Source organism: Apium graveolens, chromosome 7 (genome assembly GCF_009905375.1).
Source record: "Apium graveolens cultivar Ventura chromosome 7, ASM990537v1, whole genome shotgun sequence".
Classification (NCBI taxonomy): Eukaryota; Viridiplantae; Streptophyta; class Magnoliopsida; order Apiales; family Apiaceae; genus Apium; species Apium graveolens.
Window position 1 is genome coordinate 186,187,127 of NC_133653.1, and position 11,691 is coordinate 186,198,817.

Consider the following 11,691-nt stretch of genomic DNA (forward strand, 5'->3'; position numbering starts at 1 on the left):
ACCTGCCTGGGGGATCCGGGGCAAAGACTCAATCGTGGGCAGCACAGAGCTGTCCAAGGAATGGTCTAAGCATTCCATCTCCCCGGTGGACTATCAAGACTTTGTCCTTCAACAGGACTTAGAGGGGAATGAGCTTTTTGGAGCCCAAGCTCTGGCGACGGTACGTCCTTTACCTATGCCCTTCATACTTGCCTTTTCATGTTTCTTTTCTAAACTTCTGCTATTTCTCTTGCAGGCTAACGCCCATTTCCAAGGGGCAATTCACCAAGCTAAGGTTTGGAAGGTTGGCCTGGAAGATGCCAACAAAAAATTGGAGGAGGCCAACCAAAAAATAGAGGCCCTTGAAGCTCAACTGGCCTCTTCCACTTCTGACTTGGAAACGGCCCGGGCAGAAAATGTCATTCTGAAGGCGCAGAAGGACAAAGCTTTTGATGGCTGGATGGACACCCAGGAATTCAAAGACTTGATGGTGGAGCATGATGCCCTTCTTCACCCAGTTAGCTACAAAGAGGGCTGAGACGCTGCTGTGGAGGCCATCCAGGATGATTTTCCAGAGGTCCTCGAGCAGTCCTCCTTTCCTTGCCATGTGCGAGTTCCAGAGCTTGGAGGTGTTACTGAGAAGCTTGCTGATATGATCAAGGATGGAGAGGAGGAAGATTCTTCCGAAGAGGAGCTTGAGCCTGTCACTAAGAAGGCCAGGGTGGAAGAGCCTCTAAGAGCAGCGCCTCAACAGCCAGCATCTCCCGCAGAGGGAACCTCTACAGGGACTTCAGAGGGGACGACCGAGACGTCCGAAGGAACGACTGAGACATCCGAGGAGACTTCGGATAGTGGTTCCGAGGACTCTCAGCCTTCCAAGGCCTAAGTTTTTTTTTTGTATATCTTCTTTTTGAACTTCATTCATATCAGAACTTGTTACCCTCCGGGGTTATATTTCATATGTTGCTTTTCTTGCCTCTTTCTATTTTAACTTTACAATCTTAAATACACATTTGAACTTTAAACATCCTTAGATTGAAATAATTTCAAACTCTTTAATATGAAGTCTGGTTTTCCAAAACCTTACACAGCATGGGTTCGACCCTAATCAACAATAACTAGACAATATAAATTCTATTGGAATATAAAATCCTACGCAAGCAAAGCTTCGAGGTGCTTTTAAACCTACTTGTCACAATGACAAGTGAGAATCGTACTTCGCCTATCTTATACGTAGTAAACCTTCAAGTTTTGTGCGTGCCAGGTCCTCGGGACTTCAAAACCATCCATAGTTTCCAGCTTGTAGGTTCCTCTACCCTGAACGCTCTTGACTCTGTACGGCCTTTCCCAATTCGGGGCAAGCTTTCCTTTCTGTCCGACACCAAAAGCCTCTATTTTTCTCAAGACTAGATCACCTTGTTTAAAAAACCTCTCTTTAACCCTTAGGTTATGGTAGAATGAAGCTTTTTTCTGATATTCTACTATCTTTGCATGTGCTTTATCTCGCACTTCATCGATTAAATCCAGGGCTAACCTCTACCCTTCCTCATTTTCTTCCTCATCGAAAGCCTGAATCCTTGGAGAGGAATGTGATATCTCTACTGGAACTACTGCTTCTGCCCCATATGCCAACATGAAGGGAGTTGCTCCTGTCGTGACTCTACAGGTAGTCCTGTAGGCCCATAATATTGGAAGTATTTCATCCACCCAATTATTTCTTGACTTCTCGATCCTCTTCTTTAGTCCATCCAGGATTATCCGATTTGCTACCTCTGCTTGCCCATTGGCTTGCGGGTGAGCCACAGAGGTGAATCGTAACTCAATTTCATTTTCTTCACAATACTTCTTGAATTCCTCATTGTTGAATTGTGTTCCATTGTCAGTGACGAGGATACGGGGAATTCCATATCGGCACATAATTTTTTCCCACAGGAATTGTGCAACCTGCTTAGTTGTGATCTTGGCCAAGGGTTTGGCTTCGATCCACTTGGTGAAATAATCAATGGCTACAATCAGAAATTTCCTTTGTGCTGTGACCATGGGAAAAGGCCCCAAAATATCCATTTCCCACATAGCAAAAGGAATGGGCGAGTTGATAGAGGTCAGCATCTCGGGGGGTTGTCTAACAACAGGTGCATGCTTCTGACAGCGGTCACATTTCTTCACGTATTCTTTAGCATCAACCATCATTTCTGGCCAATAAAAACCTAAACGAGTTATCTTATGAGCCAAGGCCCTGCCCCCCAAGTGTTGTCCACAAATACCTTCATGCACTTCTTCAAGAGCCAAGCGTGCCTCATCGGGCCTGAGACACCTCAAGTAGGGAACCACGAAAGATCTTTTGTAAAGAATCCTATCTATCAAAGAGTACCTTAGTGCCCGAACAGTTAACTTCCGTGCTTCAGTTGCATCGCTTGGCAACCAAACGGTCTGAATGTGAGCCTTGATGGGATCAATCCATGACGTCCCCAAGCCTATGGGAGCCACTAGCTTAACATCTATGCTTCGTGTCTTCAAAACACGGAAGTACACACTTCCTGAACTTTCTTCAATTTCAGACGAAGCGAACTTTGATAGCGCATCTGCCTTAACATTTTCTTCCCTTGGAATGTGTTCAACATGGCATTCATTAAATTGGGTCATCACAGCCCTTACTAGGCGGACATACTTAGCCATTGTATCATCCCTTGCCTCAAATTCTCCCTTTACCTGGGATATGATCAGCTTCGAGTCTCCACGGACCTTTAAGTTTTTGACTCTAAGTGTCCCAGCTAGACCAAGGCCAGCTATCAGGGCTTCATACTCTGCCTCATTGTTTATGGTTGGAAAGTCTAGCTTCATAGCATACTCAATTAAGAACCCATCAGGGCTTTGCAAAACCAATCCTGCTCCACTGGAGTTTGTTTTTGATGCCCCATCAAAATAGAGAACCCAATATTCTTTATCATCCTTCTTTTTGCCCCCATCATCGACTTTCTTGTCTTGAGGTACGGCATCTTCCTGCCCCCCGGCTTCTTGGTTGGGTATGGTACATTCCACCACGAAGTCAGCTAGTGCCTGGGCTTTTATTGCCGTACGTGGCTTATACTTGAGATTGAACTCTCCCAGCTTTATTGCCCACTTAATCAATCTCCCACTTGCCTTGGGACTGTGAATGATATTTCTCAGGGGCTGATTTGTTAGCACCTCAATCTGGTGAGCCTGAAAATAAGGACGCAGTTTTCTCGAAGCCATTACCAAGGCTAAAGCGAATTTCTCAATAGCTGAATAATTCAACTCAGCACCATGCAAAATTTTGCTGACATAGTAAACGGGTTTCTGGACTTTCAATTCCTCCTTAACCAACACCGCGCTCAAGGCGCTCTCTGAAACAGCCAAGTACAAAAATAAAACTTTACTCAGAACTGGCTTAGCCAACAACGGGGTTTGGGCCATATACTTCTTTAATTCTTCAAATGCCTTCTGGTTTTCCTCACTCCATACAAAGTCTTTGATGTTCTTTAGTGATTTGAAGAATGTCAAGCACTTGTCTCCTGACTTGGAGATGAATCGTCCTAGCGCCGCAACCCTTCCTGTGAGCTTCTGAACATCCTTGACAGTTTTTGGTGGTTCCATATCCAGGATTGCCTTTATTTTATCGGGGTTAGCCTCAATTCCCCTCTTTGAGACCATCAATCCCAAGAATTTTCCAGATCCTACTCCGAAAGCACACTTCGTAGGATTCAACATCATCTTGTGGTACCTTAGGACCTCAAAAGCTTCCCTCAAATGGGTTATATGATCAGTCTTTACTAGACTCTTGACTAGCATGTCATCAACATAGACTTCCATAGTCTTTCCAATAAGATCCTTAAAAATTTTATTCACCAACCTTTGATAGGTGGCTCTTGCATTCTTGAGACCAAACGCCATAACAAGATAACAATAAACACCAAAGTCAGTGATAAATGATACCTTTGGAATGTCATCCTTATGCATTTTGATCTGATTGTATCCGCTAAATCTATCCATGAAACTCAGCATCTCATGTCCAGCAGTGGCATCAATCAAAGTATCAATTCTAGGTAGCGGAAAACAGTCTTTGGGGCATGCATCATTTAGATCAGTGAAGTTTATACACATCCTCTACTTTCCATTAGCCTTATTCACCATTACAGGTTTGGCTAACCACTCCGGAAATTGAATCTCCTCAATGAAACCAGCCTCTAAGAGCTTTTCTACTTCCTGTTTTATAGCCTCTTGTCTTTCCGGGGCAAAAATTCTTTTCTTTTATTTCACTGTCTTCCGGCTTGGATCCACGTTCAACTTATGAGTAATCAGCCCCGAGTCTATGCCTGGAATATCAGCTGCTGACCAAGCAAACACATCACTATTTTCTTGCAAAAATTTTACCAACTTCCCTCTAAGGGGCTCTTCCAATGTGGCTCCAATGAAAGTCATCCTTTCGGGATTCTCGGGGTCTAAAGGAACCGAAACCAATTCTTCTGCTGGCCTTCCTCTATTCTCGTCATTTTCTCGAACATCCATATCTTCAATAGGAAGAACCTGCCCCCCGACTCCATCTGCCCTCAAAGAGGCCACATAACAGCTTCTAGCCATTTTTTGATCTCCTCTCTCTTCTCCAATCCCGTTTCGGGTGGGAAACTTCATGACTGAATGGTAGGAAGAGGGGACTGCCTTGAAGGCATGTATCCATGTTCTCCCCATGATAGCGTTATAAGTTGAACTAGCCTTTACCACCACGAAATCCAGCATCTGCGTTGCTTGCCCTGGCTCCGTTCCTATGGTGGTCGGTAATTTGATTATCTCTTCCACAGGACATTCTACTCCAGCAAATCCATATATCGGCATGTCGGTTGGTGTCAACTGGGAGTCGTTATACCCCATTCTTAGAAAGGTGTCGTGGAGCAAGATATCCACAGAAGCACCATTATCCACAAGGACCTTCTTAACCGGGCTATTTCCTATTATCGGTGTTATGACGAGCGGGTCGTCACGGGGAAACTTCACACCCTCTAGGTCGGAATCATCAAAAGCCAATGTTACTTCTGTCCTGGCCCTTTTCGGGGCTTCGCCAACAATATGCATAACCTCCCTGGTGTATGCCTTTCTTGAATTTTTGGACAATCCAGCAGCAGTTGGACCTCCAAAGATCGTGTTTATCACAGGTCCTCGAGGGCGTCGTGGTCCTCCAAAAATTGTATTTATAACCGGCCCTCTAGGTTGGGGATTCCGCCCCTGATCGTCTTGGTCCCTCCTACGATCTTCAAAGTTCTTCCTTCCATTATTGTTTCTGTCCCCTCCATCTCCAGTATACTTGTTCAACCTTCCTTTTCGAATCAAAAACTCAATTTCATCTTTCAATTGCCTACACTCATCGGTGTCATGGCCAACATCCTTGTGAAACCTGCAATACTTGCTCTTATCTAGCTTGGCGGGATCAGCCTTCAAGGGCTTAAGCCAGCGAATATCTCTATCTTTCTCAATCTCCATCAAAATCTAGCTTCTAGGAGCACTCAGCTTAGCGTATTCAGTGAACTTTTGCCCAGGTCCTCCCTTCTTGGGGGTTGAATCAGGGTTTTATTCGGTTCTAGGATATTTGTCCTTAGCGATATACTCCAGATCAGTTTTTTGCTTCTTGCCTCCAGTGGGCTCATTACTTACTACGGTCTTCCTCATGCTTTCTTTAACCTTGATATACTTCCCTGCCCTCTCTTGGAGTTGCAACATATTTTCAGGGGGACGTTTGGCCAAGGACATCTTGAAAAACTCATCCCTAGTTCCTTGTTGCAGTGCTATCATGGCTACCTTATCATCAAGGTCTGGGACTTTTAAAGCCTCCTTTGTAAAACGATTCAGGTAATCTCTCAAGGATTCCTTAGCTCCCTGCACAAGACTCATAAGAGATGCTGAACTTTTCTCATGGACTCTTCCACTGATGAATTGCTTAATAAAAGCCTGACTTAATTCTCTGAACGATCCAATAGAATTTGGGGGCAGGCGACTGTACCATCTTTGAGCCATACCCGACAGGGTTTGAGGGAAGGCCCGACACTTTATAGCATCATTCACGGGTTGCAGCAGCAGTGCATTAGAGAATGTCCTAACATGATTAGCGGGGTCTCCCGTGCCATCATAGGCTTTGATAGTGGACATCTTGAATTTCCTTGAGATATGGGCATTCATTATCTCTTCTGTGAAGGGTGGAGTTGGATCATCAGGATCTCCAAGGGGAAGGAGATTGCTTGGATCAGTTCTTGGGACAACAGCCCTTCTTCTTACCGGACCATCCAGGTCTATGACAGGAGGAGTATTTCTCCCCCTAGGAGGTATCTGGGGTCTGGTGGCCTGGTGAGCCTCCAAATCACGCCCCAGCCTTTGGATTTAGCCTCATGAGCCCTGATCCTTTCCTGCACTTCTTGGGGATTCGCTCCTGGGGTGCTTTGGGGGCGTTGCCTTCCATCGGCCACTGGCTCTTTTTCCAGGACGCCTCCTTCTCGGGGCCACTTCATCATCCGAAGATTCAGAGTCTCTCTCAGTGTAAGGACCAGAAAATTCCCGATCCTCAGGGATAGGACCCAAACCTCGTATATAGGGGGGCGACTGCCCTCGTGCTTCGCTTCGCCCAGCATATCCGCTTCCTCCAACCTCAGGGTGAAGGGGCATCCCATAAGGGGGGTTAGTAGTAACAACAGTTGAATATTCATACCCGACGGGTCGAGAATTCACAGGTATATGTACTTGTTGAACTTGAGGATTCGTACCTTCAATAGTCGGGGGAGTTGTCCCTTGTGGCTGAGGTTGAGTTGCCCCTATCTGGGCTTCCCCCTGAGTAGATGCATAAGTCGAATGGGGAAGAACCTCCACGGTTGACGAAATCACTTGGGTTGTCTCTGATGGTGTTCCTTCCTCTAGAGCTCTACTTGTTCTCCGTGTTCTCGCCATGGTTGTTGTTGTGCTTTCCAACAGATGGCGCCAAATGTTATGGATAAAAAACTAAGGTTATTATTTGCTGTATTTATTACCAAGATTCGGGAGCTCAAGGCCTTTAATGGTTGCTCTCGTGTTTCGTAGATTAATTCTGCTTTTACGAGATGCCTACGTATCTCTGTGAATTAGAGAATCAAGCCAAACAACGTAGTTCTGATTTGTGGGGTGAGGCCCCTTATATAGATGTTGGGAATCCTTGAATTGGACTTGGTATAAGAGACTTGGTGGGCAAGTCTCATAATTAGAATGGACTTTGGAGTCCTAGATAGTAGGAAACTGATTCTTTATCCTTTTAGGTCCCCTTGAGGCTAATCTATAAGGATTTATATCCTTATCGGGACTCTTTCTCAATAGCTGATTTTTCCCTTATTAATTAATTACGAAATTAATTAATAATCAGGGTTTCTGGGCCTTCTTTATTTCATCAGGCCTGATCTGGTCCATCAGGGCTTAACCTTTCTGGTCTGAGTATCATATATCTTTTTATTGGGTCTGGCAGCCCACACCTTGCAGTATTTAATTATACTATCATAATTTATTTATCCCTATCATATAATATATTTGAAAAACACACTTTCTCTTTCTTCACTTTTTGTAATAATGTGTAAGGAATGAATATAGGGATTGTTGTGGGAATAGCTATTAATGTTTTAAGTTACTAAGATTCAATATTTTATATTAAATTTAAGGAATAAACTAAGAAGCTGTTGGAGATACTCTAAACTTATAATTTCTCCAACTCCCAAATTGCAAGTTTATTCACAAATCTCTTGTATTTTTTATTTTCATACACACAGATTCATGATATTTTTCTTGATAATATAGAATGTCACATTTATTTTCGTCATAATAAAATTTGTTCGACATTTCATCTCTTGAATATTTTTTTTTGTCCGTCCCTGATAAAGTGAAATTTCTTTTGAGAATGTAAAGGAATACTACATATCGAGCATCGATTTTAATCATTTTCAACAAAAGCCAACTACGATTATTTCTACACTTACATTTAAAAACGATTTTAAAATAATAATAATAATAATATAAGTAGAAACTTTTACTATAATCAAAATATATATGGAAGTTCATTGGAATGCTAAGCAGAATTGTTTCTGCCATACTTTGATTCCTTTTCCTATTTCATAAAACGCGTTAGGCGACCACCACTGTCTCAACCATCTCTATACTGTCGTTAACAGCAGTACCGCCGCATAGTGCATCTTCGGTGCGGGGTGTTTAAAGGTTGCCTATTCTTATATTTTATAGCAAATTTATTGAAGTTATGTGATCGTTATAGCAAATTTATTGAAGTTATATGATCGTCAAGAGTTATTGGAATAATCTTAAATTTAGTTATTAATTATTTGTTTATTTAATTATTAGATATTTAACAATAGATTAATTATTAGAGAAAAATATTATTTTAGAATTGTTTAGTAGTGGGGTAGTGGAGTTATGGAGTAAATTATGGACATGTAATTTACACATTAATTAGTAGTGGTTAGTTTTAGTAATAGTTAGTTTTAATATGTTTGTAAAGCCTATATAATGGCTAGTTTACCTTGAGTTTTAGAAGAAGAAAACAAATAACAAAAAATATAGCAGTACAAGTTCTCAGCAAAAAAAAATGTAGGTGTCTTCTTTTTTTCTCTAAGTTTTTTCAACATGATACCAATGTTGAAGAAACTTAGAGGAAAAAAGAAGACACCTACATTTTGCAGAGAACTTGTACTGCTATATTTTTTGTTATTTCTTTTCTTCTTCTAAAATTCAAGGTAAACTAGCCATTATATAGGCTTTACAAACATATTAAAACTAACTATTACTAAAACTAACCACTACTAATTAATGGGTAAATTACATGTCCATAATTTACTCCATAACTCCACTACCCCACTACTAAACAATTCTAAAATAATATTTTTCTCTAATAATTAATCTATTGCTAAATATCTAATAATTAAATAAACAAATAATTAATAACTAAATTTAAGATTATTCCAACATTCACCCCATAATCTTAAATTTACGAAGCACTTTCTCTTCGCCTGTGATGCACTTCTCACCACCATCAATTTTGATGCACTATCTCATCAAAAACACTTTGGAGCACTTTCTCTCCAAAAACATTTTGGAGCACTTTCTCTCCACTACTCTAAAGGAGTGGTTCTCCCTCGATCAATTGTGTCATCCTTTCTTCATCATTCTGAAATCTACAATTCTTTGCCAGATGCCCATATTTTTTGCATTTGTAGCATTGTGGCTTTCCTTTGTACCAGCAGTCTTTTTCTTCATGTCCCATCTTATGACAATGGTTGCATTGAACTTTGTTACCTGTGCCTTTTGAGGATGAAGTTTTAGCTAATAGCAGTCCCTCATTTTTTCCTCCAATTTCTTCCTCCCTCATTGATCTCCTTTGGTCCACGGCGTGAAGTGAATTGATCAATTCTGAAACAGTTAATTTCGAAAGATCTTTAGTATCTTCAAGTGAGGAAATTTTAGTTTCATACCTCTCAGGAAGAGTCACTAAAAGTTTGTCCACTACTCTTTGACTTGAGAAATCTCCACCAAGTAGTTTGATTTGGTTAACAATGGACATCAACCTACTCCCATATTCCTTGACGCCTTCATTATTTTTCATTCTCATCATCTCAAACTCTCTCTTGAGGTTCAGAATTTGCATCAGTTTGGTTTGTTGATTGCCTTCAAATTCTTCCTTAATTTTTGTCCATGCTTCTTTGGGAGTATCACAACTCATAATAGTTGTAAAGATCTCTTCCGACACAGCCGAATGTAGACATGAAAGTGCCTTTGCTTCTCTAGCCACTTCTTCATCACGTTTTTTGATTTGGGCTACTGTTGGATTTTGTGGAAGAAGGGTTGGCTCAACATCACTCTCGATTGCTTCCCACAAACTCATAGCTTTCAAATATGATTTCATTTTGATAGCCCATGAATTATAATGATCTCCTTTGAATGATGGAATAGAGACGGAGAAATTGTTTGATGTCATGGAAAATATTAAGGATAATATATATGTATATGTGTATTTTTATAAGAGTTTTATAAGCCCCGGATCATATGGCTCTTTAAAACTTGACAATTTCTTAAAATAGTTAAATAATTATAAATTATCTATAATAATAATATATTTTTTAGTTTATAGATCATTTGCAGTATTGTAAAAATGGGGAATCGGGGAAGATGAGTCGATTTAGGATTGATTGAAAATCAGGGATTAATCAGATTATATTTAAATATTATTATGATTATATTAGTTATTTATTAACAAATTTATATTTATTATATCAAAATTTTCTATAATTATTCATAATTATATTAACATAGCATTTTAATTTTAATAAATAAATATATATACTCCAATAAAGGAAAAGTCAAAATAATTAATCGGATTTCAAAAAATAAAATGATCATGTACTTTACAGATAATTAATCGGTTGAATAATGGATTTTTAGAATACTGGTCATTTTTAATTTAATTTAGAGACCCCGTATGTAACTTTTAAGATTTACTAACTATTAAAAATAAAAATAAAATATGAATATATATAATAATAATATATATAATTATTTATAAAGTTTGGCAACTATTTTGTCAATTACTTATTGCAATGCTCTTAAAATCTTAACCCCCGAAATTTATTAACGCTTTGACGTGATGTGAGAACATAAACATTCTAGGGCAGAAATATCGTCAAAATTGTTGTAATTTTTATTTGCTCTTTTTTAGAAATATGTTTAATGGGAATGTATGTGTATTAGTGCGCAGACTTTATTATACATACATAAATTAACATACATATATTAAAGTAATACTGAAATTGAAAGCAACAAAATTACACTTCAGAACTCATCATGCATCCATACAAAGTTACGTACATACAGACCAGTGATCTCGAGTTTCTCTACCAACTTTACTGTCGTAGTTGCAAATTAATAACTTGCGATAATTTTAATTAAATTTATATTATTCATAAAATGATGTTAATACGTTACAAACAGTAGTGTTTATTTTTAAAAATCATATCATAGTTTGATAGATTATTCGAAGATTGACAATCCCGTGGCTACTTATTTATCGATAGAAACAAGTTGTACTCAAAATATAATTAATGTGTATAAAAAAAAATACAAAACAAGCTCAATTTGATTTAGAAAACTAAGTTTTGACCTAGCACACATTCGTCTAAACATAACTTAATACCTACATTAATATCTGGATTTTAGTAACTGCCAACGTATGAGAAGCCATCAAAACTGGATCAACCAAATATATTCACGCACATATGTATGCTTATCTCATGCTTATGCACATACACACCCTAAAAAATCATTTCACTCTAAAGAAGTTACGTCTCGTACTATTCACAATGCAAGCAATGGAATCTGGATTTTAAAATAAGCAAATATTAACAAAGTTTCATGTATTAATTTATAAATAGCATGGTTACAGTATTATGTTGAGTTATCGATTTACATTTTATGGGGTAATTTTTAAAAAAGCAAATACTTTATTAATTACTTATCACGAATCGTTCTAATCGGAAAAAAATTTATAGATTTTAGAGCGGTTTATCAATGAATTTTAAAAATTTGGCCGATTTCTATATTTATGATAAATAGAAGTATTGGGTCAAGAAATGAAAAATGATGATAAAGTAAATGAATATAATAACATATGTGTGCAGGGAAGAGAAACAGAAG

At 39.1% G+C, this 11,691-nt stretch overlaps 1 protein-coding gene across 1 annotated transcript; it reads right to left on the reverse strand.

The window, feature by feature from the left end:
* Positions 1-9,121: 9,121 nt before the first annotated feature.
* LOC141674261 (uncharacterized) lies at positions 9,122-9,907 on the reverse strand. The gene has a single exon (XM_074480982.1). The coding sequence runs from the start codon at positions 9,905-9,907 to the stop codon at positions 9,122-9,124; it is 786 nt and encodes a 261-aa protein (XP_074337083.1).
* Between the last annotated feature and the right edge of the window lie 1,784 nt (positions 9,908-11,691).

Coding starts and splice junctions, on each gene's coding strand:
- LOC141674261 (XM_074480982.1), bottom strand. CDS start 9,907: ATGAAATCATATTTGAAAGCTATGAGTTTGTGGGAAGCAATCGAGAGT.